The 24599-nt window shown below is 53.3% G+C and overlaps 2 protein-coding genes across 6 annotated transcripts; one reads left to right on the forward strand and one right to left on the reverse strand.

The window, feature by feature from the left end:
- The first annotated feature begins 163 nt into the window (after positions 1-163).
- SLC25A42 (solute carrier family 25 member 42) lies at positions 164-16608 on the forward strand. Of its 3 annotated transcripts, none has more exons than XM_072357495.1 (8): positions 164-234; positions 5707-5829; positions 7240-7351; positions 9568-9593; positions 10355-10521; positions 11161-11277; positions 11765-11916; positions 12313-16608. In XM_072357495.1, the coding sequence occupies exons 2-8, from the start codon at positions 5746-5748 to the stop codon at positions 12636-12638; spliced, it is 984 nt and encodes a 327-aa protein (XP_072213596.1). In that variant the 5' UTR covers positions 164-234; positions 5707-5745; the 3' UTR covers positions 12639-16608. The 3 variants fall into 3 exon arrangements, with proteins under 3 accessions (XP_072213596.1, XP_072213597.1, XP_072213598.1); XM_072357496.1 differs by having other exon boundaries at positions 7249-7351; positions 12313-16595; XM_072357497.1 differs by lacking the exon at positions 11161-11277 and having other exon boundaries at positions 12313-16595.
- Positions 16609-18525: 1917 nt separating this feature from the next.
- Positions 18526-22649, reverse strand: TMEM161A (transmembrane protein 161A). Of its 3 annotated transcripts, none has more exons than XM_072357482.1 (12): positions 22554-22649; positions 22229-22332; positions 22063-22143; positions 21576-21673; positions 21347-21503; positions 20975-21126; positions 20845-20905; positions 20554-20697; positions 20312-20425; positions 19998-20172; positions 19406-19502; positions 18526-19314 (listed from the first exon to the last, which is right to left on the reverse strand). In XM_072357482.1, exons 1-12 carry the CDS (start codon positions 22554-22556, stop codon positions 19064-19066), a joined length of 1437 nt encoding a protein of 478 aa, XP_072213583.1. In that variant the 5' UTR covers positions 22557-22649; the 3' UTR covers positions 18526-19063. The 3 variants fall into 3 exon arrangements, with proteins under 3 accessions (XP_072213583.1, XP_072213582.1, XP_072213584.1); XM_072357481.1 differs by lacking the exon at positions 22554-22649 and adding an exon at positions 22458-22522; XM_072357483.1 differs by lacking the exon at positions 22229-22332 and having other exon boundaries at positions 22063-22187; positions 22554-22623.
- Between the last annotated feature and the right edge of the window lie 1950 nt (positions 22650-24599).

Raw genomic sequence — 24599 nt, forward strand, 5'->3', positions numbered from 1 at the left:
ACCTCTCTTCAGACGCTCCAACGCAGCCCGCCCATCCCGCCGCCCATTGGCTGCCTCGCCTGCCTGTCTGTCGCCGCTCAGCCACTCAGCGCGCACGGCACCGCCCGCGCCCCTCGCGCCGAGGCTACGATTGGCCGTCCCATAGGGAAAGCCCCGCCTCCCGCGGGCGCTGCGGGGGAGGCCTGGCGGCCGGGAGGCGACAGCGGTGCGGCGGCGCCGAGCGGAGCGGAGCCGGTGAGTGCGGGCCGGGCCGGGCCCCGCCGCTGGGTACGGCGGTGCGGCACAGCGAGACACGCGGCTTCGCGTCGGGACCCACGGCCGGGTGGTAGCGCCGCGGCCTCGCGCGGGGTCACCGCTCCGTGCGCCCCTCGGCCGGGGCCGAGCTGTGTGGGGGGGAACGGCCGTGAGGGGACGGCGCAGCTCCGGTCCGGGTCGGTGTGGAGCGGCGTCCTGCTGGGCTCGGCTGCGGGCTGCGGGCCGGCCGTGTCCTCTGTGTCCCCTCTGTGTCCCTCTGTGTCTCTCTGTGTCCCTCTGCCCTCTGCCCGGCCGTTGCCGTGTGTCCCCGCCGATCCCCTGCCCGTCCCCGCCACCTCCGCCGTGGGGGCCCCCGGGGGCACGTGGAAGGTGTTTAACGCTGATCTCTTTCCATCTTCTGCTTTCATCTCTTTCCAGCCTGAGCCCAAACTTAGCGGCTTTCCCTCTTTGCCTTCCAGCGTGCAAGAAGGGTCTGGGGTTGTGTTTAATACACCCAGGCTGGGTGTGTGATGCTGCCTGCACTGTATGGCCCTAAAATCCATGCTCGGAGGGGTCCGGGATGGCTCTGTTTGCTGACTGCCGCCTTCCTGCTGGCAGCTCATTGAGTTAATTGCACAGAGAAGGTTTGGAGCTTCGTTTGGTTCCTGTCGTTGATCGCAGAGCAGGTTGTGGAGATGGTGTGTTTTTATGATGCGTTTCTGATGTGGTTTGTTGCATTTGGGGTGTTTTGAAAACATTGTGGGTTCCAAATGACTCCGGTTTGGAGGAAGGCTGTGTGTGCTGAGGAGCAGATTGGTGTCGGTGGGAGCAGGCAGGGGAACCAATGGGCTGATGGAGGAACACCGACCTCCTCTGGGTGAGATAATGGGATGTTTGGGTGTCCCAAAGCACAGGGTTGCATTCTGAGCATCTTCCCACCCCAGCAGAGCGATGAGCTCCCAGCACTTGGTTTTGTCTCCCTGCTTATTGTGTAGGAAGCTGTTAATGTTGTCTCAAAGAGAGCAGCTCTGTATGAGGCTGAGGACTGACCAGGCTGATGCATCTCAGGATCTTTCCAGCCCCAGCAGCTGCTTCAGGTTCAGGCAGAGGACTTTCAGCCCTTGACAGCACCACGGGATGAGTCAGGAGCTGCAGCTATCGCCTTTTGTGCACCTGCAGCTGCAATATGCACATTGACTTGGGCAGTCCCAGCAGAACTTGTGCCGGGGTGTGTTTTGTGCAGAGGTCACCTGGAATGTAAGACGAGCAGCGGTGCAGTGTGTTCATCTGGTGGGGCAGATGGGTTTGGTGCAGGTCAGACAAGTTTCCTCTTAGGAAGAAGCTCAGGAACCAGCAATCACTTTCTGCTGCTAACTTTGCTCCTCCTCACTGCACGTTGTGTCTGTGCTGAGGGTGGGTTGGTGCTGCTGGGCTGCAGAGCTGCACTGAGCTCTGCACTGCAGCTGAGCAGCGCTGGTTGTGTGCACTGTGTGCAAGCAGGCCGCGCAGCAGCACTATAGGAAATAGTGCCCACCTGTGGCTTCTTCTTAGTCTTTGGGTTTGTTCTTTGCTGATGGGATTTCAGCAAGGGGATGATAATGATTGGTTGCTTGGTTGAAATAGTTTTGGGTAAAGAACTCCTGCTTGTCTGGGGGTTGTTCATGTTTTGGATCCTGCATCCATTTATCTGAGTGGAGGCAGGAGAAGCATTTGTTTTGTTCTTTGCAAGGAAGCAACCTCCAAAAAACAGAATGCTTCCAGGTACCGTCATTTAGCGAGCCTTTTAATTAGGCTGTCAGCGGCTCTTCCCAATTGTGCTGACAGCTCCTGTACAGACTTTTAAAGGGAAAGCACAACAGGCTCCTCCTAGCTCGTGTTTTGGGATTGGATCTGTATGCACCCGGAAGATGAATGTGACTGATGGGAGCTGAGCCTGCAGGGCATCACTGGGTTTGATTTTTAATGCCTTAATCGAACTGGAAGGCGATGGGGGACCTCGGGGGAGCAGCCAGCCATAGTTCATCCCCTTCCTCCTGTGGTTTTTCTGAGATGCTTTTGCTCCAAGGGTGAATTTAAGGCGGCTGTGATTGCGGTGCTGCTCTGCCTCTGTCAGCCTCAATTGCTCAGTTTAACAACTGAAGGGAACCTAATGGAGCAGCATCCCCGGGCACTGCTTCACTCCAGCCTGCCTAAGAAAGCGGGTGTGAGGGTTTCTGCCAGAGCTCTCCCAGCTTTCTGTTTTTCCCTACTCGAACCTCCATGTTGGTGATGCAAAGACGTTAATGGCACTATAAAGAAGAAACAAAAAGAGATCAATCCCAAAGTAGATAGCTTTTAATTAACGAAGGAAGCTGATGGATCTGGATGGAGTCATGCAGGTGACTTCACCTCTATGGAACCCAACGGGGCTTTGATTGTGGTGGGCTGGGTGCCCCATAGCAGGGCTGTGAGGGAGCAGTGGGTGCATCCCAGAGGGCAGCAGTGGGTGCTGCTGCTGGTGGCTGTTTGCTTTGCAGTATTCCTGCTGGCTGGATGGCGTTCCTGCAGGAGCAGTTGTGCTTTGTGACAGGCTGGGATTCTATCAGGAGCATCAGATGAATGCTCAAATGCAATGGCTGGAGTAGCATCAGAATTGGATTCACCAATGTGGAGAGCCAGAGCTGTTTCCCTTCATATCCCTCATGCTTTGGACAGCAAATGGGCGCCTGCCTGCTTTCCTATTGGGAAGGAAGGAAGAGAGAGACATCTGAATAAGCTGCTTCTGTCTCACCTGCCCTCTTCATTGGAATCACCACCAAGAAAGGCAGAAGGTCAGACTTGTTGGAGCATCCATCTGACATGATTGAACTCATTCAGATATTCATTAAGTGCTGCTGGGAGGTAGCAGGGAAGGAGTGACGGTGTGCTCAGTGTCCACATGCAGATTGTATGCTGTGCACCTCGCACAGTGCAGGGAATGGTGCTTGGTTTAGCACAGAGCTGCTCTGCACAGCAATGGAGCTCAGCATTGGGATGGGGGCTGCCCTGGTGTGTGACCCCCTATGTGCCCCGTGTTCTGATTGCTGCAGCTGGGTGCTGGCCGTGGGCTCTGCTGTAACAGCACCACGGGTGTTACTCATTAAACCTCTTCAACTTTTGAACTCGTGTTCAGTTTAACAGCAGTTCTCCTTTCTGATGATCCACCCTGCGAGGGGATGGGACAGCTCTGCTGAGTTGGGGGGGGGTCCTCTGTGGGTCTGCAGTGAGGGTTTGTATTACAGCCACTGAAATAGCACAGCGGTGTGTTACAAAAAGCAAATCACATCTCATCTCTTTTCTCTTGTTTCCCATGGCTTTGTAAGCAATGAATGTGTATGGCCTGGATGGAGTGTGAGGGGTGAAGAGCACGGCCAGCTGCTCCGTGTTGGGTTTCTGTGGGTTGCTTAACAGTCTGATGCACATATAGGTATGTGTGTGCATATATTTGCCAGATAAGGTCTGCTTTCTAATGGCCGAGCCCTATAAATCTGGACTGAAAGTGAAAAGCAAAGCTTTATTTTCTGTCTGTGATGTGCATCGTCACTTGCAACAGGCAGAACTCAGTAACTCCAAGAAGTCAGCATTCAACCCACCTCCGAAACAAGGCACTGCTGCATTGCTTTGCAGCGAGCAAATGGGGCAGCAAGGAATAGATGCTGCTTTCACGTTTAAGGCTCCACAAGTATAGGGATGGCATATATGTGGACAGGTGTTGTAGGATCAGGGCATGAGGCACCGAGGGGAGAAACAGCTCTGAATAGCATCAAAGACAAGACTGTTGAGTAAACAGATATCGCCTTGACGCGTGTGCATCTTCTAAAATAGGTCCAAGCTTAATAATAGCAGTTTAGGATTAGAGGTTTCCTTTCAGTCATCTTTCTCAGTCATCCTTCAGAGTCCCATTTTAAAACAGTTGCGTGTTGAATTCCAAAGCTCTGCAGCACGACTTCTATTTCGGCGGGTTTATTTTTGGTAGAGATCAATCTGATATTGTGACCTACATTTCTCCTGGGGATAATATCAGCCCAGGAGCTCTCCCTGCTTTGCTGAAGGGCTCTGCTTTGCAGTTCCACCTCCATGAGACGAGACGGAAATAAGACAGGTAGTAATTAGAAACATCAGCAGGCTGCATTCATCAGGATAACTCAATGAAGACCCACCTCCATCGTGTGAGAAGCCTTTGCACGTGGCCTGATGGGACCAGATCTGCACAACGGAACATCCCAAGTGCCAACGTTGCTGCTTTGGACTCTCTTTCATTGCAGTGTGGAGTTAATTGAGCAGCATTCTGAGAGCTCCTCTTTTGGAAGACACCCCCCAGGAGCTGTAAACTTGCTGTGTCTAACTGGAGCTCCAGCAAATGGTGTTAAGGATAGCAGGGGTGTGAGCGTGTGGGATGCATGCAGCTCCGTCACCACCAATGGGTCATGCATTGAAACAGCCAAGGCTGAGCCCTCTCTGGCTCTGTGTTAATATCTCTGCTGTAATAAAGGGGGGTTTTGAGAGGGAAGTCTGGCACTAATTTATGAGAGTGATGCGGGGGAAAAGAATAAAATAGGTCAGCAAGTCTGAGAGGTGCTGACAAGCATTTAACGGCTGGAGATTGTTAAAGAGGAGGAGAAATAAAAGCTCTTTAGGTGGCATTTCAAACAAGCTTTTGTGCCTCGGGTTTCCCAGGCATGGGATGGGGCAGAGATGAAGCAACTTGCTGCAGGATGAAGTTGGAGAATCCAGGTTTCCAAAGCTCACATTCCTCAAATGGATGCTAACTCTATGGAACGATGGCTCTCGGAGCAGTCTTGTTGCTTAGAGAACAGATCTTTGTAGCTACACACCATCTGTGAGTCAATGCAGAGCTCGGAGGGCCATCTTTCACTGCAGCTGTGCAGGAAGGGAGCTCTGCAGCCACCAATGTGCTGTGCTCAGCATGCTGCTGTAATGTCATCCGTGCAGCCCTTATGGCACGTGTGGGGCACTGGAGCTGTCTGTCCCTTAAAATAACCCCCCAGTGCCTCGTGGCAGCCTTTGGGGATGTAATGCTAGGGATATTTATTTCCATTTTCCAGATCTGGGTTTTAAATTTCTATATGCCTTTTCTAGTATCCGGGTGATGCAGAGCACTTGAAATGAGTGGCAACCTGAACGTTCACTGTAAAGCAATGGAAGAGGACCGAACAGGGTGGGTTGCTTCACACTTAGAAATCATACACTTGGTTTTGGACCTTGCAGCTGAGTTCCTTTGGAGAGAAAAGAATGGATATGGTCAATGAAGCAGTTTTTAGGTAGCACCAGAGCACTTCCACTGCCCCGTCCCTGTCATACACACAGTTGCATCTCCAAGGATGGCCTTCTGGAAGCTGGAGTTGTCCCTTTCCTTCCTTTCCAGCTATTTGATGACCTGAGTATTTGCTATCGTTGATGCTAACACTTATTTTGTTCTTGTTTTCCATTCAGGAGCCAGAGCCCTTCTGCCCACTTGGAAGTGCAACTGGTATGGGTAATGGTGTGAGAGAAGGTCAAGTGGATATCAAAGGGCAGGATGTGGAGCCAACTGCATCAGCTCATCTTCCAGCAGAGGTATGAGCAAGAGTTTGGGAGCTGTGTGCCATGGGATGAGCCAAGAGCTGAGTGACCACAGGGGGAGCATCTCAGTGGGATTTAGGTTGTGAGTGCTGAAGGGGCTGCAGTGTATGTCCAAACCATGCAATGTATAACTGAGCTTTGAGGATGGCTGAGCAGTTCCAGCCCTTGGGAAGGGGCTGGGCATGGCTCTGGGCTGACAGGCAGGCAGGTTTGTCTCCTCGTTCAAGGTTTTGTCTTGTTAGGTTGGAGAGCTGGGAACAGAGCCAGGGGTTGTGCTCTCAGTGCTCTCAATGCTCTCAATGCTCTCATTGCTCTCGCTGCTGTCACGGACTCCCGTTAGAAACACCGGAGGGGAAGGTGCTGCTGAACCTTGCTCTGGTTTAGCTCAGGTTTTTTGCTCATGTGGAATGACTTTGCTGGAGGAATGGAGCCAAAACTCAGTCTGAAGTTCACACAGTGCTGCCTGTGCGCAGGACACCAGATCAGCAGAGATTGATTCCCTTCCATTTTCTCCTCTGTGTGTTTTTGTAATAAAAAAACTAATGTTTTAGCTGGGAAACATGCTGGTGGGGAGGGGAAAGGCGTTAACTCCTCCACAAGAACACAAAGCATATCAGAAGTTAACATTCTTAAGCCTCAGCTTGGCTTGTCTCTCAGCCCATAACCTTCACGGTGTTAGATTTCAAGTCATTTACTTGCTTTCTGCCCATGTGTTACGAGAAGATAGCTGCTTTATAAATATGAGCTGTGGCAGGAATGTCAATAACAGAAACGCTTCCATTCCATTTATCATAGAGGGAAGCCTGTCGTGTTTTATTCCTAGGATCTCGGGGACAAAGTAGGTTTGTGTGTTGGTGGAAAGGCAAGAGACAAATGCACCTTTGCGCGTGGTTAAATCGTAAGCAGTCAGATTGCCTGTGGAAATCTGAACAGGGAGAAGGCAGGGAGAGAAGCAGACCTTGGAACTTTGTGTTTTGCAGACTCTTCTAATCTTTGTTATTCATGATCTGGTCAGGAATTTATTGTGCTTGGAATTTACTGTTTGGAAGGGAATGTTCACATTGCCAAAACACCTGCGTGGTTTTTTAGCTGTCTCAAGAGAATCAAAAGCAGGTAGGGAACATTTATACATTGGGCTTAAAGGGACAGAGAAGTCCTTGCAAACAACCTGACAAAACAATTTAGAGTGATTCAGAGTTGAGATACAGCACTGAAATGTGATTGGGTTGCTGTATCGTGGAGCTTGTGTTTGCTAATGGGACAGACTGCAGGATAAAGTGGATGCTCACACCTGAGTTTGGCTCACCCGTGTCCCTGGGTGGGAGGAAATGCTGTAGGAAAGGTAAAATATTACAGCTCCTCTTTAGGATTGACTGTGTCACACTGAACACTGCTTTGTTTCAGGGTATCCAGGAGCAGAAGAAAGTGCTTAACTCCCTGATGTCTGGTGCACTGGCTGGTGCCGTTGCCAAAACTGCAGTAGCTCCATTGGATAGAACAAAAATCATGTTTCAGGGTAAGTCCCGTGGGCTTTTGCAAGCTACTCTGACCTTATTGCTAACAGAAACCAAACCAGCTCCAAACGTATTCAGCCAGAATTTCCCCCAACCTGAAAGGAGTGAGTAGGATGTGACAGAGAGGTGACACTGCCACAATGCCACAGCGCATGGAGTCTGAAAACCTATTGTTTGGTTCTTGGTGGGATTATTGCAGATGTCAATCAGCTGTTCATCTGGACGGTGCTCCTGGATCCAGATCTTGTGGTAGTCAGCAAGAGCTTTGCTATTTCAGTGCAGCATGGTGCACGCACTGCTGGCTGGGGACAGTTGGCTGCAGCTTGTGAGCATTCCATGCAATAAGGGAGGGTGCAGAGCAGCTGGATGGTGGAAGAGCTGCATTTCAGGGGGTGAGTGGTAGAACTTCAGATTTCTGTGCTTGTTCAATTTGGAGAAACAAAGTGAGAGGGAAAGGGAGCGAGGTTAAGTGGTAGAAGTAGGAGGAGGTGATGGAGCTGCTTGCTCACACGTGCAGCATTTTTCTGATAAGAGTTGTGTTTTCTTCCAGCTGAATGTGATTGGAGTTGAGGTTGATTATGAGAAGTGTGTACAAGAGACAGTGAAGCTGACATAGCTAGCTTTGTATTGCAAAATGCTTTTTGGAACCCTTCAGCTTGCTGAGTATCACCATCAATTACACACTGAGTTGGAATAGAAAGGGCTCATGCATGGAGTGGTGGTTGGGGTTCAGCCCTATCATGGGCTCCTCTCAGTTCCCCCATCTGAGCACGAGAGCCACCAGCTGTATTCATCACCCTGACGGGAAGGGCCCATCCAGTTGGTGGAATAAACATTTGGTGAGGCCAGGGGTTTTTAAATCCAGTTGACATCCCAGATTAAATGAATTGGGTAGGTTTACTGTAATCCCTGGACGAGATTTAATTTTAAATTGACTTTCATTTGACGTGATTTCCAATCTTGGTGTGGCAGGGATATAGATGAGGGAGGTGAGGCTGCAAAGGAGCTCAGCCTGGGCTGGCTGCAGCTGTGGGCTGTGTCTGTGAGCACTGAGGACGTGCTGTGCTTCCCCAGCAGAATGAGCATTGCGGTTCATCTGAGGTTGGGATGTCAGGGTGGATGTCAGGATGGGAGCTGTTGAATTGGGATGAGTCATCAGCTGTCCGTATAAATCACCATTAACACATCCAGCCCTGCGTGTTGTGCAGGACCTGTTTGGTTTGGCCCATTAAACTTGCTGCAGAGGATATGACTGAAAGTTGCCCGTTCTGCCCAATTTCCTATCCAGTGGGTTTCCCACTCTGTTGCTGTGCTGGAGGCTTCAACCACGGCCCCGTTCCCTTTCTGTGAGGAGGGAAAGCATCTTGGGGTCATGCAAACATGGGAGGTTGTCCTTTGATCTGAGGACTGAGTTCCCATGGGAAGAGGTTTCTTTTCCATTGCAGAGTCAGCTCGGAGCGGTTATCGGGTTGGTTTTAGTTATTAACCCCCCCCCCCCCCCCCAAAAAAAAAAAGCTTTGAATTGCATAAAGGAGCAGCACAGTGAAAATGTATTTGCATGTGATTGTTTGACACACTTGAGAGGTTACAAGTCTCAAAGGAGTTTGAAAGAAACTGCAACGGAGACTTAATTGGAACCACGTTTCATTAGCGTTGCTGTCCGGGTTTTTCGCCTGGGTTTCCTTCCTGCTGCAGGGATGTTACAAAGCAGGGCTGCTGCTTGCCAAATAAAGCTGGCTTCCCCAGGCCTCCCGTGTTACATACTTAAAGAGATGCTGTCAATTTGAATGGATGCAAGAAAAGAAGCGGAGTGTTCATCTGGGTTCTGCGAGGATGAAACCATCGTAGCGTGGAGCTCCGGGCGGCACTTTGGCATTAGGCTGCAACCTGTGTGCAAATGTGCTGCTCAAATCCGTGCTTGGCTCCTGCCCTTCTTTAATTGCTGTTGTTATTTGCTTCTTTTAGCCCTTTAAATTAAGAAGTGACAAACAGAGTGCTTTCTGCAAAAGCAGATGGAGAAATGAACTGTTTCTCTGTTGGGCAGCATTGGTGAGCGCTCACCTTGGGGCAGCCTTTGCTGCTTACAAAGCATCTCCATCTTTTTGTTTATTGCATTAATTCTTCCGCTTTTAATTGTGTTTCTGAGCTCAAATATGCCCTGTGGTTTCTTTGATCCATCTAAGTGTATTGAGACCTAACGCTCGCTTTTTCTTTTTAGTGTCTTCAAAAAGATTTTCTGCCAAGGTGAGGTGATGTGTCTGTCTCCCATTCACCTGAAGTGTTTGATTCATGGTAGTAATATCAACCCTAAAAAGCATCTTTTGTTTGTTTGTGACTTACCTGGGTTTCACGAGCAGCGCTCGTAGTGAAAGAGCACAGAGGGAAGGACTGGAGATAGGATTTATAGTCCTCTTGCTGATGTTTTTTGCCCATTGCCAAGCATGGAGAGGACCCAATCCTCATTCTACAGGTCCTACCTGTGGTGTGGCAGCAGATGTGACTCTGAGCTTTTCCCTTCTCCTCCTGTGGTTGCTTCCTTCCCCCCCCCAGCGCTGTTTCAGGGTGTATAGGAAATGTGAATGTGGGTGCTGATCCCTCTCGTGGCATGCTGGATGTTCTGCTGCATGTGCATTACAGCTATTCCGTGCATGCTGTGCTAATATGTATAATCCAAATGCTTCTGTTTTATACTAAGAAGATTAATTTGGGTTGGACAAAAAACACACCAGTCCAGCTCTGTGCTTTCCCCTCAGAGAGCAAACAAAGATGTAAAGCTCTGTATTCCCAGTTGTTTTTGCTCTAACGTATGTGAATCAGTCTCCCTAGAGAAGAGGTTTCAGTTGTCTCATTTTGGAGTCGGGGCTGTAACAGCTGACACCAGCTCGCTGGGTTAGGGGGCAGGAGGGCTTTGGAGGGGTTAAGCTATAGGGTCACCTTTTCCCCCTCTATTGTTTGGGCTCCTCTTATCATGATGTCCCATCTGACCTTTGCTCCGTTGCCTGCAGGAAGCCTACAGGCTGATTTATCGCACCTACCTCAACGAGGGCTTCTGGAGTCTCTGGAGGGGGAACTCAGCCACCATGGTGCGCGTGATCCCTTATGCTGCCATTCAGTTCTGCGCACACGAGGAGTACAAGCAGCTCCTGGGGAGCTACTACGGCTTCCAGGGAAAGTAAGATGCAGCTTTGATCCTTGCAGAGGAGGATGGAGCATTTTGTGGGTTGCAGGGAGGGAGAACAGATCTCTGCTTTTTGCAGGCCTGCTGGGCTGGAAGCTCTCGGTGCAGGGTTGTGCAGCCCCTCTTTGCAATGGCTTTTGCAGAGCAGTGTTCTGCAATGGGGCTGAGCAATGGGCTGGGTTTGTAGTCCTGCACATAGGAGACCTTTGTGAGAGGACTCTGTTTTTTTTTCCTAGAGGCGTGAGCAAGAAGTGGCCTAGATGTTGAGTTAATGCTTCCCTATGCTGAGAGTGGGCAGACAAAGCAAAGAGCATTTCTTTGCAGGAGAAGCAACAAGACCCAGCCTTCTGCTGCTAGCTGAGCCCTTCTTAAGTGCATGTGGCCTGAGCCTCTTGCTCTTGGGCACGTAGTGTCTGAGACACCCCAGGTCAGGTGTGCTGTCCTCAGTGTCCTCTTAGACCTCAGTTTGGAATTGCTGTGGCAAACCACAGCTGCTCCAACCCGTCCCCATCCAGCTCTCTGAAGTACACAGACAGGGAAGGGATTCGGTAGCTGGTAGAGTCCTGCTGAAAAGCCACACCGCATTACCATCTCCAGGTGATCTGTTTGGTCTCTTCTCTCACCTTACTTTAGAGCGCTGACACCCTTTCCTCGATTCATTGCTGGCTCTCTGGCAGGCACAACGGCTGCCATGTTAACCTACCCCTTGGATATGGTCCGTGCTCGAATGGCTGTCACTCCGAAGGAGATGTAAGTGCCTAATGAAAGCAAGTACCACCACCACGAACAAACGCAGAGCTTTCTTTTTAAGGTCAGATGGTTTTATTCTCATTTTCTGGGTCACTTCTTGCTCAGAGCCTTTGGTTTAATAAACATTGTTACTGCGTGGGTCTGAGCGCTGATGAAATGCCCAAAGCCCCGGTTAGTCCTGGGACTGGAAGGAGATGGATACACAAAAACCTCCCTAGAAAAACCTGCTTGTTGGCTTGGTAGGAGGCCAGCAGGCACAGTGCCTCGGGGAGACCAAACAGAGAGGACAGCATATTGCAATAGGGCTGGAGGAGAGCTGGGGACTGGCTTGTTGCAGATAGGTTTCTGAAATCCTTTCTGAGCTGCCTGATGAGCTCAGAGCTGAATTAATTAATTGTTGATCCTTCAGAAAGCTCTATTGGAAACACGACCCGGATGTGCAGGCACTAACTAGCGCAGGTTTGGTTTTCCTGTGTCTGCGTGCTAGGTACAGCAATATTGTGCATGTCTTCATCCGAATATCCCGGGAGGAAGGATTGAAAACACTGTACAGGGGATTTACACCCACCATCCTTGGAGTGATTCCGTACGCCGGGCTGAGCTTTTTCACCTATGAGACGCTGAAGAAACTGCATGCAGGTAATGGATCCTTTGTTTTCTTGGCTTTCAAATAAAATGGTGAATGAAGGCTTTTGGCCAATTTCAGGTGTTTGAATTGTGTGGTGCAAGTCCTGGCCTTGAAGCCAATTGTTCAGTTCTGTGCTTGTGCAGGGTGCGCCCTGTGCCTCCCTCTCCCCAATCCCTGACTTAGAAGAGGGCAAGCTGCAGAACAGCAGCATTTCTATCTCTTGCCTTCCTGCAAGTCCGGAGCTCAGAGAGGACGTGGTCACTTCCCAAGTCAGCTAACATCCAAATTGGGAACACCATCCCAACAGCCCTGGCGCTGGGTCCTCTCTTTGGCTCTTGGCCCACTTGACCTCAGTCACACAGTTGTGACAAGGAGCTTTCCACCCTCTGCTGCTTTCTCTTTCCCAGATCACAGTGGGAAATCACAGCCATCCCCTCCGGAGCGGCTTCTATTCGGTGCCTGTGCGGGTTTGATTGGCCAGTCGGCTTCTTACCCCCTGGATGTGGTTCGCCGGCGAATGCAGACAGCGGGGGTTATGGGACACACGTACAGTTCCATCCTTCTCACCATGCAGGAGATTATAAGAGAAGAGGGACTAATCCGTGGTTTGTACAAAGGACTCAGCATGAATTGGGTCAAAGGTCCGATTGCAGTGGGAATAAGCTTCACAACCTTTGACCTGACGCAGATCCTTCTCCGTAAATTACAGCACAGCACTAATGTTGAAAGGTAGTAGCTTAATCCCCCACAGCCCTCGCTGGAGAAAAGTACCACACGTGTAGAAAGAGCAATGCTAGCATTCCCTCACTCTGTACGTGCTCTCCCGCAGCTGAGAACTCACCTTCCTTCTTTGTTTGTTTGTTCCTTTTGTGCTGTTGTTTGGTTTTCTTTTGTTTTTAATGAGCCTCCGTGTTGTTTTGAAACCTCAACCCACAACTAAACCCTTTCCTAAGTGAAATCCTTTCACACAGAACGGTGTGTCCTCTACAAAAGCTGCCTCGTCCTTCTGCCTTGTCCTTTGATGCTGAGAGTGGAGCCTCTCAAAACAAACAACAGTGCTGCTGCTCTCCACGTCTGCTCTCTGGGTAGATGGAGTGGGGATGAGAGAGAGAGAGACAGGACTCAGTGCTGTTGGAATGAACTTCTGAATGTGGGAAGTGAGCACAGCTCCTGGAAGGCGGTTCTTCCTTTGCACTGCTGGAAGGCAGTCTGCCAAGTGCAATATTCCAGTTAATGTGTCGGCAATTCCACGTTCCTCTGACCTGCAAGCACTGAGCTCTGTAAAACAGGACACAGCAGGATTGAACAGGTCCCGGTCAATTCTTTTCTTCTGGAAGCTGTTGTGTGAGCTCTGCTTGGAAGTTCTGCCCCTTTTCAGATGTTCTTTTTCATTTCTGGGTTGAGTTGTATTAAATCTCCCTTGCGTGCAGCGTTCCCCTGAGGTTACCAAAGACTGTAGGCAGCAGGGGAGGAAAGTTGTGAGCAGTTTTGTATATCAAATTCTCATCTTTGTCGTCAGTGTCATTGATGGGGGCTGTGCCTGGAATCACAGACTGGATTGGATCAAACCACAGTAGTGCTTTCAGGTCTTCAGAACCCTTCTGTTGTCATCATGGTCCTAAAGGCAGCTGTTCTCCGAGGGATCTGGCAGGCTGTAGTGCCCTAAGTAAGAAAGGGAACTGCTGCATGGCTTCAATTTCCAGCAGTTATGTCCTTCAGTATTATCACTGCTGCTTTATGCGCGTCGCAGGAACAAACGTCTCAAAGATGCACAATGGATGCAAGTTGAGCTGCCCCCAAAGGCTGTTTGGGTCTGTTGGATGCAGCCTGGTGGCCCTGCTTCCCTACAACCTCACTGTCCTTTGGTGCCTGCTGTGTTCTTAGTCCATACCCAAACCTATTTGCTTTCAATCCTCGAGTTCTTCCAGATGGTGTCCTCAGGAGAATGGGCTCCACAGTCGGTACCGACCCCTTGAAACCTACGTCTAGTGCCAATCATTTCCATTTGCAATTTGAAAATGAACTGCAGAATACCTTTCATTGTTTCTATTTCAAGTCAGGCTTCGGAGGAAGTGGAGATCTGAAGGTGGCTTTGTTTTATGTTCTGTTCCAGTATTCAATTTGGGAGTGCGAGAGGTCACAACAAGCTTTAGAGTTCTCTGGGAATCCCATTCCACAAGCCAAGATGAAAAATCCCTTTCCAGCTGATACAGCCCATGTAGAAGGGAGATAACGTATAAAAGAAAAATAAGGCATCATTTAAAAGCTGTCCTTCTCTGGTGTATATATTTTAGTCACTGTAGTTTGAGCCTCGTGTCACGGCTTTATTAATGGGAATGGAGGTAATTGCACAACTGGTAGGAATAGCTTTTTCCTTTCTTTTGCCTTTGCACTTGTTCTTGGGAGCATAACTCGCTTCTAATGCCAAATATTTCCCTAGGAACTGAGCACTTGTGCTTCCATTTGGTGGATGTGGCGGGCAGCATCCTGCAGTGTTAGTGTGCACGTTGATTCCAGGACACGGGGATCGACCCTACTGTTATGATTGTGGATGGGCAGGGCATGAACCTCAGTGATTTCTGCCTCTGAGCCCACCAATGATGACTTCCATTGTGAAACTTGACTGCAGTCACCACCTGACCTTGTAATTAAATGTTAGGTGTCGTTATACGAGTCGTTAGAGATGATAACCATGAGTTCTCTATCTTCTTACTCCATTGCTAATGGAAGATGATCAGCTGTTTTCTTCATTGGGTGAAACGTTCAGTCCTTTGCAAGAGCTCTGATTTCTTTTCTCCAATGGAGAAGCCAATTACTTCTGCTCTTGCTTTGGTCCCACTTGGCCTGGTGAGGGCCAGGCTGGGGCATCTCAGCAGGAAGGAGGTGCAGACCAGCAATGAGGAGTGTCAGCAGTGGCTGTTGTAGGTGTGTGCTTGCATGTCCCACCATACATACAGCCCACACTGAGTTCTCACTCAGCTTGCAGGCTGCTGGTTCAAAGCACAGCCCTTTCTGCACAGATGAGTTCTGTAGTGACGGCAGAGGAAGCTGAGCTGTGCTTTCCAAGCTCAGGCAGGCTCCTGTGCTCTGCACTACGGTATGTGGTTGGGGCAAGCACTGCTTGTCTTATCTTGTCTTATGAGATGCTGAGTGTCACCGAACCCCTGTGGCAACAGAGGTGGCTTCATTCTTCCTGGGTACTGACTGAGAAAGGGTTTACACTGCATGGCTGCCCTCTTGTTTGTGGGGCTGAATGGGGGGAGAGGGGCTCACAAGGCACCTCCTGCCATGCTGGGCATGCAGCTGGAGTGTTGGTGAATGGGAATCCTATGGAGGGGATGGTTTGTGACACCCTGCAGCCTGGCTGGAGCCCAAGGGCTGAGCTGAGGATGGAGACCTGAAGCACAGCCTGGCTTAGAAGAGCTGAGCCGAGGGGAGTTGTTCCTTCATTAGCAGCTACACCTGATTTTAATTCAGTGGACTGTTGGCCAAACACACCCCTCCAAGTTCTGCAGGCTGAGCGCTTATTCGGAGAGAGATCTGAACTCAGTCTGTGGTTGTTTTGGTGCTTTAATTTCTTGGGCAAAAGAATAACCGTGTCACCGCTTCGGGCTGTTCTCAATAGTTCTTTCTTTTCCCTTGGTCTGAATGTAGAAGAAGAGAAACAGGGTGTTCTCTTCTCTTAATCTTTGCATGAATTGAGATACGTTCCAGATCTCTGTGCTGCCCTGAATGAATGGCCCAGGAGCTCTGGGCACAGTGATTGGGAAGGGGAGGTGCCTGTGTGCCAGCCAAGAGCCATTCCTTGAGCTCTTAGAAAGCAGATCAGTCTAACAGGGATATCCTCCAGTTCCTCTTTTCTTTCTAACTCATTTACTACCCCCTAAATTCAGCTCCTTGCTTTAATTTTCAAGTCACGCGTCTTCCTTTTCTCGAATGCATTGCTGCCAAACGTTCACGTTGCTTTTTGGGTTGCTTTTTCCCTCGCCTTTTCTTCCTGCTTCTGCACCTTTAGTTCTGCACTTGCACTTCGAGAAAATCAGGTCCAATGAAAATGCATCTAAAATGACAAAACCGGAGCTTTGATAGGGATCCCCATCACAGTCCTGCTCACGTGCAAGGAGTCCTTTAAACGGGGCAAGAAGGTAAAGGCATGAAGTGATGGGGCACAAGGTTTGGGGAAGGTTCTTGGATTCCTTTCCTTGGCTCACTGCAAAGCATTGCTGCTCATCAGCTCCTCTTTGGGCACCTCTGTGCGGTGCTGTGCTCTGTGCAAGCAACGTGGGGAGAGCTTGTGCTGCAGGCAAGGATAGCAGGGGCACAAAGATGAGCATTATCCAGCCCTTTTCTCCTGGGCTGATGCAGAGGAGGAGGTCTGGGGCTGTGCTGCACAACAGCCTTTGCTATTGCAAGGCTGGTGCTTCCCACTCTGCACCGAGTGATGGATGCAGGGTGTCCCAGCACTGCTCGCTGCCTGTGTGGTCTATGCATCTATTAACACAAACACTGTTAAATGCCTTTTGTCCAGACGTGTCCTCACCATCGGTGTGTGTGCGTGCGTCGATTTCTGACCGCTTTTCTTGGATCTGGAGTTCTATTTTATTGCAGTGAAGACACTTTGGTATATAATGTTTCTATATTTTAAGATTTGTGCCAAGAGAGGATGTATATTTAATAAAAAATTGAATTGACTTTTGCAGGCTTTGAAGGGCCCCTTCTCTTCTACTTTGTGCGTTGGAGAGAGGAGCGTGGCACGTCGGGTGGGTTTATTGATGGACTGAATGCAGCTATCTCAGGGCTGGGGCTGCGTTTCCTCCTTGTGGTTCTGCCACAGCTCTGCACCCACAGCTCCCACCCGAATGCCCCGGGGATGCTTTGGAAGATGGGGAAGAGCAGCTGGAAGAGCAGCTCAGCAACTGCTTCAAAGCAGAGCCTTCCGCTGTGCCCATCCCCAGCGCTGCAGTGTGGGATGGGGATGGGTGTGCAGTGGCAGCAGGTGGCACTGTCGGCTTAGCCATGGCCCGGTGGCTTCCCCCAAGTTGGGGTCCCCCCATTGTGCTCAGCCCTGCTCAGCTCTTGGGGTTTTCAGTGCTTTCAGCTGCATCTCAAGCCTCGTGTTGCTGTGGGGTGGTGGTGCTTTGCTGTCTCTGCTCCTTGCTGGGCAGTGGGGATGGATCCAGCCCCCTATAACTGCACTCTGCTACACCCCCAGGGAAAATGGGCACCACGGGCTGTCAAACGTGCACTTAACCCCTGCAGGAAGCCCGAAGTGGAGCTGAACAACAGCCCTCACATCTACCTTCCCTGCAGCTGTTGCTTCTATCCTGCGAGTGAAGGTTTGCATCTCCTCTGCTTAACTGGGGTTTGGGGTGTGCTTTAATAGCCATGTTTGTGCTGCTGAGCATAGAGCAAGCTGAGGGTCAGCACTGTGATGCTGCTCCAAGCAGGATGTGGGCTGTAAGGGTGGCAACGGGATCCCACTTGGGGTGGGAACAAGGGGATCCCATGTGGGATGGGAGCAGGGATTGCTGCTTTCCTCCCTGCCCTGGGGCATGAAGGAGCACCTCCAGAAGTCATTGGCAGCTGGAGGTAGGTGTGCACAATGGGAATAGGGGCGATACAAGGCCAACCCCAGGTCACAGCAGGGCACCCTGATGCCAACAGAGCCTCTGCAGCACAAAGCTGCTCTGTCCCAGCTGCTCCTCTGCCCTGAGCCCAGCCCGTACCATCACCCCAATAAAGCAAAGATAGAAAGAGATAATTCTGGGGGAGATAAAGACGGGGGGCTCTCTTGTTTTATCCGACGTGGCCCAATTTCAGTGCTGGTGGATCTGTCTCCTGCTCTTGGCGAGTCTATCAGTCATCATCCCCGCCTGAGAGGGTCACGTCTGGGCAGATCTCTGGGGAGGAACTGTCTGCATGTCTGACTGCAGCACAACCCCAGGCCTTAGCAACCCTCCTCCTGCTGCCAGTGCTTCCCCCAGCTCAGCCCCCGGCTGCTTCCTGCACATGCTTCAGGAAAATTAGATAAATGAGCCATCAAGGCGGTTGCGCTGCCTCTTAATGGGACAGACCTCTTTGCATCCCGGCCCTGGGGGAATCTCCTTCCTTGCACCTTTCCTTGCTCCTTGGTGGCAGTGCTGCTGGAGCTCCATTTCTCTTTGCTTTCTGCTCATCCACGGTGCTGCTCTGGGGCTCAGCTTTTCCCATCTCTCTGCAAGAGGGGAATCTCCCCTTTATTCTTCTGCAGTTTGGAGGCTGCTGGAGGGAGGCTGTCTGGATTAGCCCTGTTAACACCAGGCAGAGAGCTGCCTTCTCATCTCGGCCCTTAGCAAGAGGGAATTAAGACCATTACAAGGCTATCAAATAGGATCAGAGCCCCTCTCCTTTCTCTGAGCAGCCCAGACCTGCTAATCCTTTTACATGCTGCTGGACCGGCACCCACCGTTCCGCTGCCTCCAGGAGCCCATTGGAGCTGCACGCCCCATTCCCCCTAACCCCGCTGGGATGAGCAGTGCCATATTGGCCTGGTTGCATTCCCAGGACAAGCCTTGTCCCCTTGCTGCCAGAGCATTCCCAGCAGGGGCTTCAGGGCAGCAAAACACAAAGAAAGCAGCAGCTCCAGGATGACCAAACGAGCTCCGGGTTATTTATTTCTAAAACAATCAACAGCCAAAGCTGCTGGACCTAAGGATTTCACACCAAGCAGAGGGACCACCCCAACAGCTCTGACCCCATCGGGTGGAGCAGAGACCCTATAAAAACACACACACTCTCAAGCCAGGGGAGGCAAACTAGGCAGAGCAAACCCCAAAGTCTGTTCCGGGAAGCGAGGCTGCTGCCCCAAGCCCACTGCACTGTGCCAGTCCCTGCTGGGATCCCTGCTGGCAGCAGGCAGCAGCAAACCCCACTGGTTTAGAGCAGGCAGCAGCAAACCCCACTGTGGGAACCTGGCTCCAATGTCACTGCATGGGGCTGGAGCGACGGGGACAGGCACAGAGGTGATGGGTGGCAGAAGGGGAGTCCTGCCATGAGCTGGCTGTAGGAGCATCCCCATATCCCACAGGCACATGGAAGCAGGGAAGCCAACCAAGGCAGGAGCGAGGTGACAGACACCCCCCAGTTATGGGACACGAGCAGTGCTCCCAGCTCCCCCAGTCAGGACACAGCCAGGTGCTGGTGGAAGTAGAGGCCAAAGAGGCTGGTGACGACCTGACACGCAGCCACCCACCAGGTGAGGAAGGCAAAGAGTCCACGGAAGAACAGCGGGGTGAAGATGCTGCCCAGAACACCCGTGATCTGCTCCACTGCCACACGCACATCCTCCCCATCCTCCCCACTGGAATGCGACGCTGCCACCGGCACGGGGACAAGAGGGGACTCCGGGTACAGCCCCCACGAGTGGTGTCCTGTGGGGCAGAGAGGCCAACAGCCAGGGATGGGGTCTGTCCCCACATCCCCCAGCCCTGAGCCGTGCAGCTGCACACAGCAGTGACTCACCCAAGGTCTTGAGGAGCAATGCACAGTGCAGGGTGAGGATGATGGGCCCCAGGTACTGCAGGCTGACCACGGGCACATAGCAGTAGATCCTGGTGATCTGCACACAGATGCCCATCAGTAATGTGGCTCACAGCCTGCCCGCAGCCCGGCCCCCCATCACTGCCCCCCTAACCCTAACCCTAACCCTAAACCTAACCCTAACGCTAACCCTAACCCTAACCCTAACCCTAACCCTAACCCTAACCCTAATACTAACCCTAAGCCTAAGCCTAACCCTAACCCTAACGCTAACCCTAACCCTAACCCTAATCCTAATCCTAACCCTAACCCTAACCCCAACCCTAACGCTAACCCTAACCCCAACCCTAACACTAACCCTAACCCTAACCCTAACGCTAACCCTAACCCTAACCCTAACGCTAACCCTAACCCTAACCCCAACCCTAACCCTAACCCCAACCCTAACCCCAACCCTAACCCTAACCCTAACCGTAACCCTAACCCTAACCCTAACCCTAACCCCAACCCTAACCCTAACCCTAACCCTAATCCTAATCCTAACCCTAACCCCAACCCTAACCCCATCACGCACCTTGCGCTGGATCTCCACGGCTGCAATACGTCCAGCTTCCTTCCTCATCTGCTGCACCCAACGCTCGGCCAGACCCAGGTAAGCCTGCAGATGGGGACGGGTGGCCGCCAGGCGCAGCCCGCACAGCCCCACCACAACCCAGAGCCGTGCCGTGTTGTAGGCTGAGTCCGACAGGCTGTACAAGGGGAAGAGAATGGGGCTGCTGGGGGGGTCCCACGCTCCGGAATCCCCCAGGGAAGGAATGGGGATGAGGTGCAGCCGTGCCTCAGTTTCCCCTCAGAGGAAGGCTGCTGCCCCCCCCGTGCCCCACTCACATCTGCACCGTCTGTTTGCCCATGGGCGCATGCAGCAGGAAGTCCCGTGAGATGGGCCTGATCCACATCACCACCACCAGAACCGGAGCCAGGAAACTCACGTGGAGCAGAACCCTGCGGTGCAGACATCAGGCGCAGCCTTTTCCCCACCTCCTCCCTCTCCCAGGTCCCCTCATTCTCTGCCACCACCGCAGAGTGTCCCAGCCCCCGTTTCCCATCCCCACTCTGCAGTGTCACCCAACTGGGACAGGGGTCTGTCGGCCGCCATCCGAAGGGCATCGAGGTGTGTCTGGGCCAGGCGCAGCCCCGGGAAGGTCAGGCAGGCACCCAGGAAGGAGCAGAGAGCCACCAACCCCAGCTTGAAGGCCAGCTTAGCAAGGGGCAGCCTGCAGAAAAACAAGGGAAGGTGGGGGGGCCAGTTTGACCCCAATCCCACAGAGCCCTGAGGGACCCTCAGCCCTTTGGGTCACAGCATCGTTTTCAAAGCAAACTCCACTAATAAACCACCGTTTCCCATCCTGAACTCAACTCACGTCCAATCCCAACCCCGCGGCTTCAGGATGCTCTCCAGGTTGTTTGTGACGCCATCCAGCCCTGCCAGCAGCACACAGCCATCAGTGGGTGCCCAGGGCTGCCCTCCTCATCCCAGCCCCCTGCACCCACCGGGCTCCAGGCCGAACTCCAAGTAATCCTCACGGACCACCAGGACCACCATGGCCAGGAGGAGGAAGAAGAAGGCGAAGGTGAGGCAGACGGAACGCTCACCGCCCTCCTCTGAGCGGAAGTAATGGCGCATCACCATGAAGAAGACCTTTCTGGAGGCAGGGGGAGGCTTGTCAAGGAAATGGGGGGCTGCAGGGGTGACCTTCACGCCAGTGGGACCCCCGCACCATGAGGCCTAAAGGAAAGGCTCCTGTTAGGCACAGCTCAGCAGCAAGGCTTTGCTAGTCCATCAATTTACACCTTCTACCCCAAATAGCGTTCCAAGGAACCAAAAGGAAAAGGATCACGTGGCAGCAGCAGGCACAAGGATACATGGAGAAGAAGACGGTGAGCAGGCACCAGAGCACCCCGAGGTTCATCTCCCTCTGTGGCTCCACCAGGCAGCTGTAGCCCTCGGTGAAGACGTACACAGCAGTGGCATAGACAGCAAAGTCCACGAACCATTGGTACTCCAGGAAACAGCGCAGCACTGCGGGCCGTGAGGGGGGTGTGGGTCACCAAATGGGGCTGTTTGCAGGGGGAGAAGGGTGCTGGGAGGTACCGAGAGCATCCACGGCGGTGATGGGGGAGGTGTCCAGGTGCAGGTCGATGTCACGGGGCACTGAGAGAGGTTTGTCATCTGTCACACCATTCATCCTCCTGCAATGGATGGGTTTGGGGAACTGGGCACAGAGCTGGTGTGTGCCTCGTGTCCCCCAGCATTGCACATCCCCGTCTGGGAGCTCCTCATCATAGAGTCAAGGTTGGAAATGACCTCTAAGATGGCCAAGTCCCACCTGACCCATCCCCATCCATCCCTCCCATCTCTCTGCCCCATACTTGGAGGGACGCTCCAAGGTGGGGCTGTTGTGACCCAAGTGCAGCAGTGGCACCCAGCCTTCCCGGGCTTCACCCCACTGACCTCAGTCCATTGATGCAGACCTGATGACACCCTACAGCAGGGACCCCCGGCACCCCCCGGCAACACAAGGGGAACCCAACACTGAGGATCCCTCCCACCCCCCCAGCTGGGTGTCTGCATTGCTCACCTGTCCCGCTTGCTCTTGGGGCGCTGCTTCCCTGCCAAGGCACGGAGCTCCTCTTCTGATGGGTGCTTGTAGCGGTGCAGGCTGCACAGCAGTGGGCATCAGTGGGGTTGTGTGTCCCCCAGACCCTGTAGGGTGTGGGTGGGTGGGGGGGGGGAGGGGGGCATACCTGCCATTGCAGAGCAGCCAGCGAGCAAAGGAGCAGTGCGGGGCCAACTTCTGCATGACGCTCGCTGCCAGCAGGCTCACCACCACCTGCACCCCCATCACCGCCTGCACGGTGCAATGGGGTGCATTGCCGCAACAACACCTCCGGCCATGCACCCCCCCGCCCTCCCCAGCACAGGCTCGGCTATGTACCCCGGTGCATGAACCCAGCAACACCCCTCTGCACGCACCCACATTGGAGCACCCTGAGCATGCAACCCAGCTCCGCGCATTCCCTTCCAGCCATGCACCCCCACCAGGCCTTGCACCCCCCCCACCCCGCTCACCATGCTGGGGTCAGCGCAAAGGCGGCCGCAGGAAGCACGCTCGCCACCGCCTCTCCCCTCTGACCAATCCGACGCCGTTCTCCTAGTGATTGGCAGCTCTTTGGCCAATGGAGAGGCAAAAAAGCGGGGGGGGCGGGCCCTCTGGTAGCGGCGTGTTCCGCTGTCGCTGCCTCCTGGGAGCTGTGGTTCCATGTGTGTGCATCGTGCGCGCTCATTGCTGGACGTGTGTGCACAAAAGGAGGCTTTGCAATGCCACGCAGCCCCGCACGGTTGGTGTGCTCGGATTGCAGAGCTGTGCACGGCTCTGTGTGCTGCAAACCGTGCCGTGCGTCGGTCGTTGCGTGCGTTGCAAACCGCATCGTGCATTGCAAACCGCATCGTGCACTGCAAACCGCATCGTGAGTTGCAAACCGCATCGTGCACTGCAAACCGCATCGTCCTGGCACTCCGGGTTGATCCGGGCCCAGCACGGTGCTCGGGAGCACTTCACACTCACCGCTCTGACCTCGCTATGGTCACCCGCCCACCCCAATGGGGATGAGGGGGGTCCCTGGAGCTGCCGGTGCTCCCGGTCCTGTTGGGGGCGATACCCGTGGGTTGCCATGGATATCCATCTTCCGGGCGGCGGGCTGCGTTCCCACTAGATGTCGCTTCCGTCCGTGCCCCGAACGTCCCCCGTGGGTTGGGGTACCCGGCCCGGGGCGGAGGTCAGCAGCAATCTCTCGCTACCCCCGGGGTTGGGCAGCCCTCCACCGATAGGGCCGAGCTCACGGGTTACGGTGCCCCCAACACCCTCCCCCCCCCCCCCCCACCCATCCCCGATGCGTCCCCACCACGAGCGGAGCCCCCCGCCCCCAGCACCGCCCGTGACCCCCCTCCCAAGTCCCCCCCCCCAGATCCCCACCTCTCACATGCGATGCACCGGGGGTTGTCGGTGCCTGGAACGAATGCGGGGCCCCGGGAACCCCCCCGGCCCAGTGTCGGGTTTCAGCTCCAGCCACAAAAAAAAAGAAAGATGGATGTTCCGAGCTCCAGAGACACAAAAGCCCCTTTGAGGGCTGATTTTACACCGCTCCCTCCTCCTGCGGGATGCCCCGATTTGCATCAGCAATAGGAGCTGCTGCCACGGGCGGTGCTCGGCTCTGCTGGGATGTTGGCGTCGCATTAACCGGGTCCCCATCCCGTGCCCAGACCCGGCTGTGTGTCCCCAGTGCTGCTGGGGCCACACCGTGTCCATCCCAGAGCCGATCCCAGGGATGTGGCAGCTGAGCATCCATCCATCCCATGGCGAGAACCCCATTGGGTACCGGGGACTCTATTACGAACCCTATGGGCGTTGGGGACCCCACGGATGTTATAGACCCTATGGGTGTTATGGATGCTATGAGTGTCAGGGTCCCTGTGGGTGGGTGTTGGGGACCCTCTCAGGGACTTTGCCCTCTGGGGCAGCTGTAGGTTCAGAGCTGCCGTCCTGTTTCCCCCCGCCGAAGTTTTCCATCTCGCACAAAGGCGGTGGGGCTGCGGCGGGCATTGTCTGGGCTGCATTGCATTACCCAGAGCTCCCGGAGAAATCACTTGTATTTCACGCTCCATTGAGCAGCTGCCTGTATATATTTTCTGTGTTGCACTTTTAGCATGACAAAGGGAGAGGGCCTGTGAACTCCTTGCTCTTCAGACCTCTCCGACACGTCCCCCGAGCGGAGCCCCCCTCGGTTAGCATAACAAACTGCCACGCTCCCTCGGCCGGCCGCTTTGCCCCGGCCCTCGGCGGGGTGATTGAATGTACGGCTCAATGTTTGGGCGGTGGGATGCTGCTGCAGGCGCGTGCGGTGGCGGTGAGATGGGTTTGGGAGAGGACGGCCCCGTGCTGCTTTTTGGTTCTCATCCCAAAGCTGATGTTGGGGTCCTAAGGGAGCTCGGACCCAGGGCTGGGTCTGCAGCTCGGGCATCCCAACGGTGAGTGAGAATCCAGCTCACAGACACCGGTTCTCCTGGTTTTGGAGCTAAAAGGAATGGGTTTCCAGGCTCAGCTGTAAGGCAGCAGCT

This window comes from Excalfactoria chinensis, chromosome 26 (genome assembly GCF_039878825.1).
Source record: "Excalfactoria chinensis isolate bCotChi1 chromosome 26, bCotChi1.hap2, whole genome shotgun sequence".
Taxonomy (NCBI): domain Eukaryota; kingdom Metazoa; phylum Chordata; class Aves; order Galliformes; family Phasianidae; genus Excalfactoria; species Excalfactoria chinensis.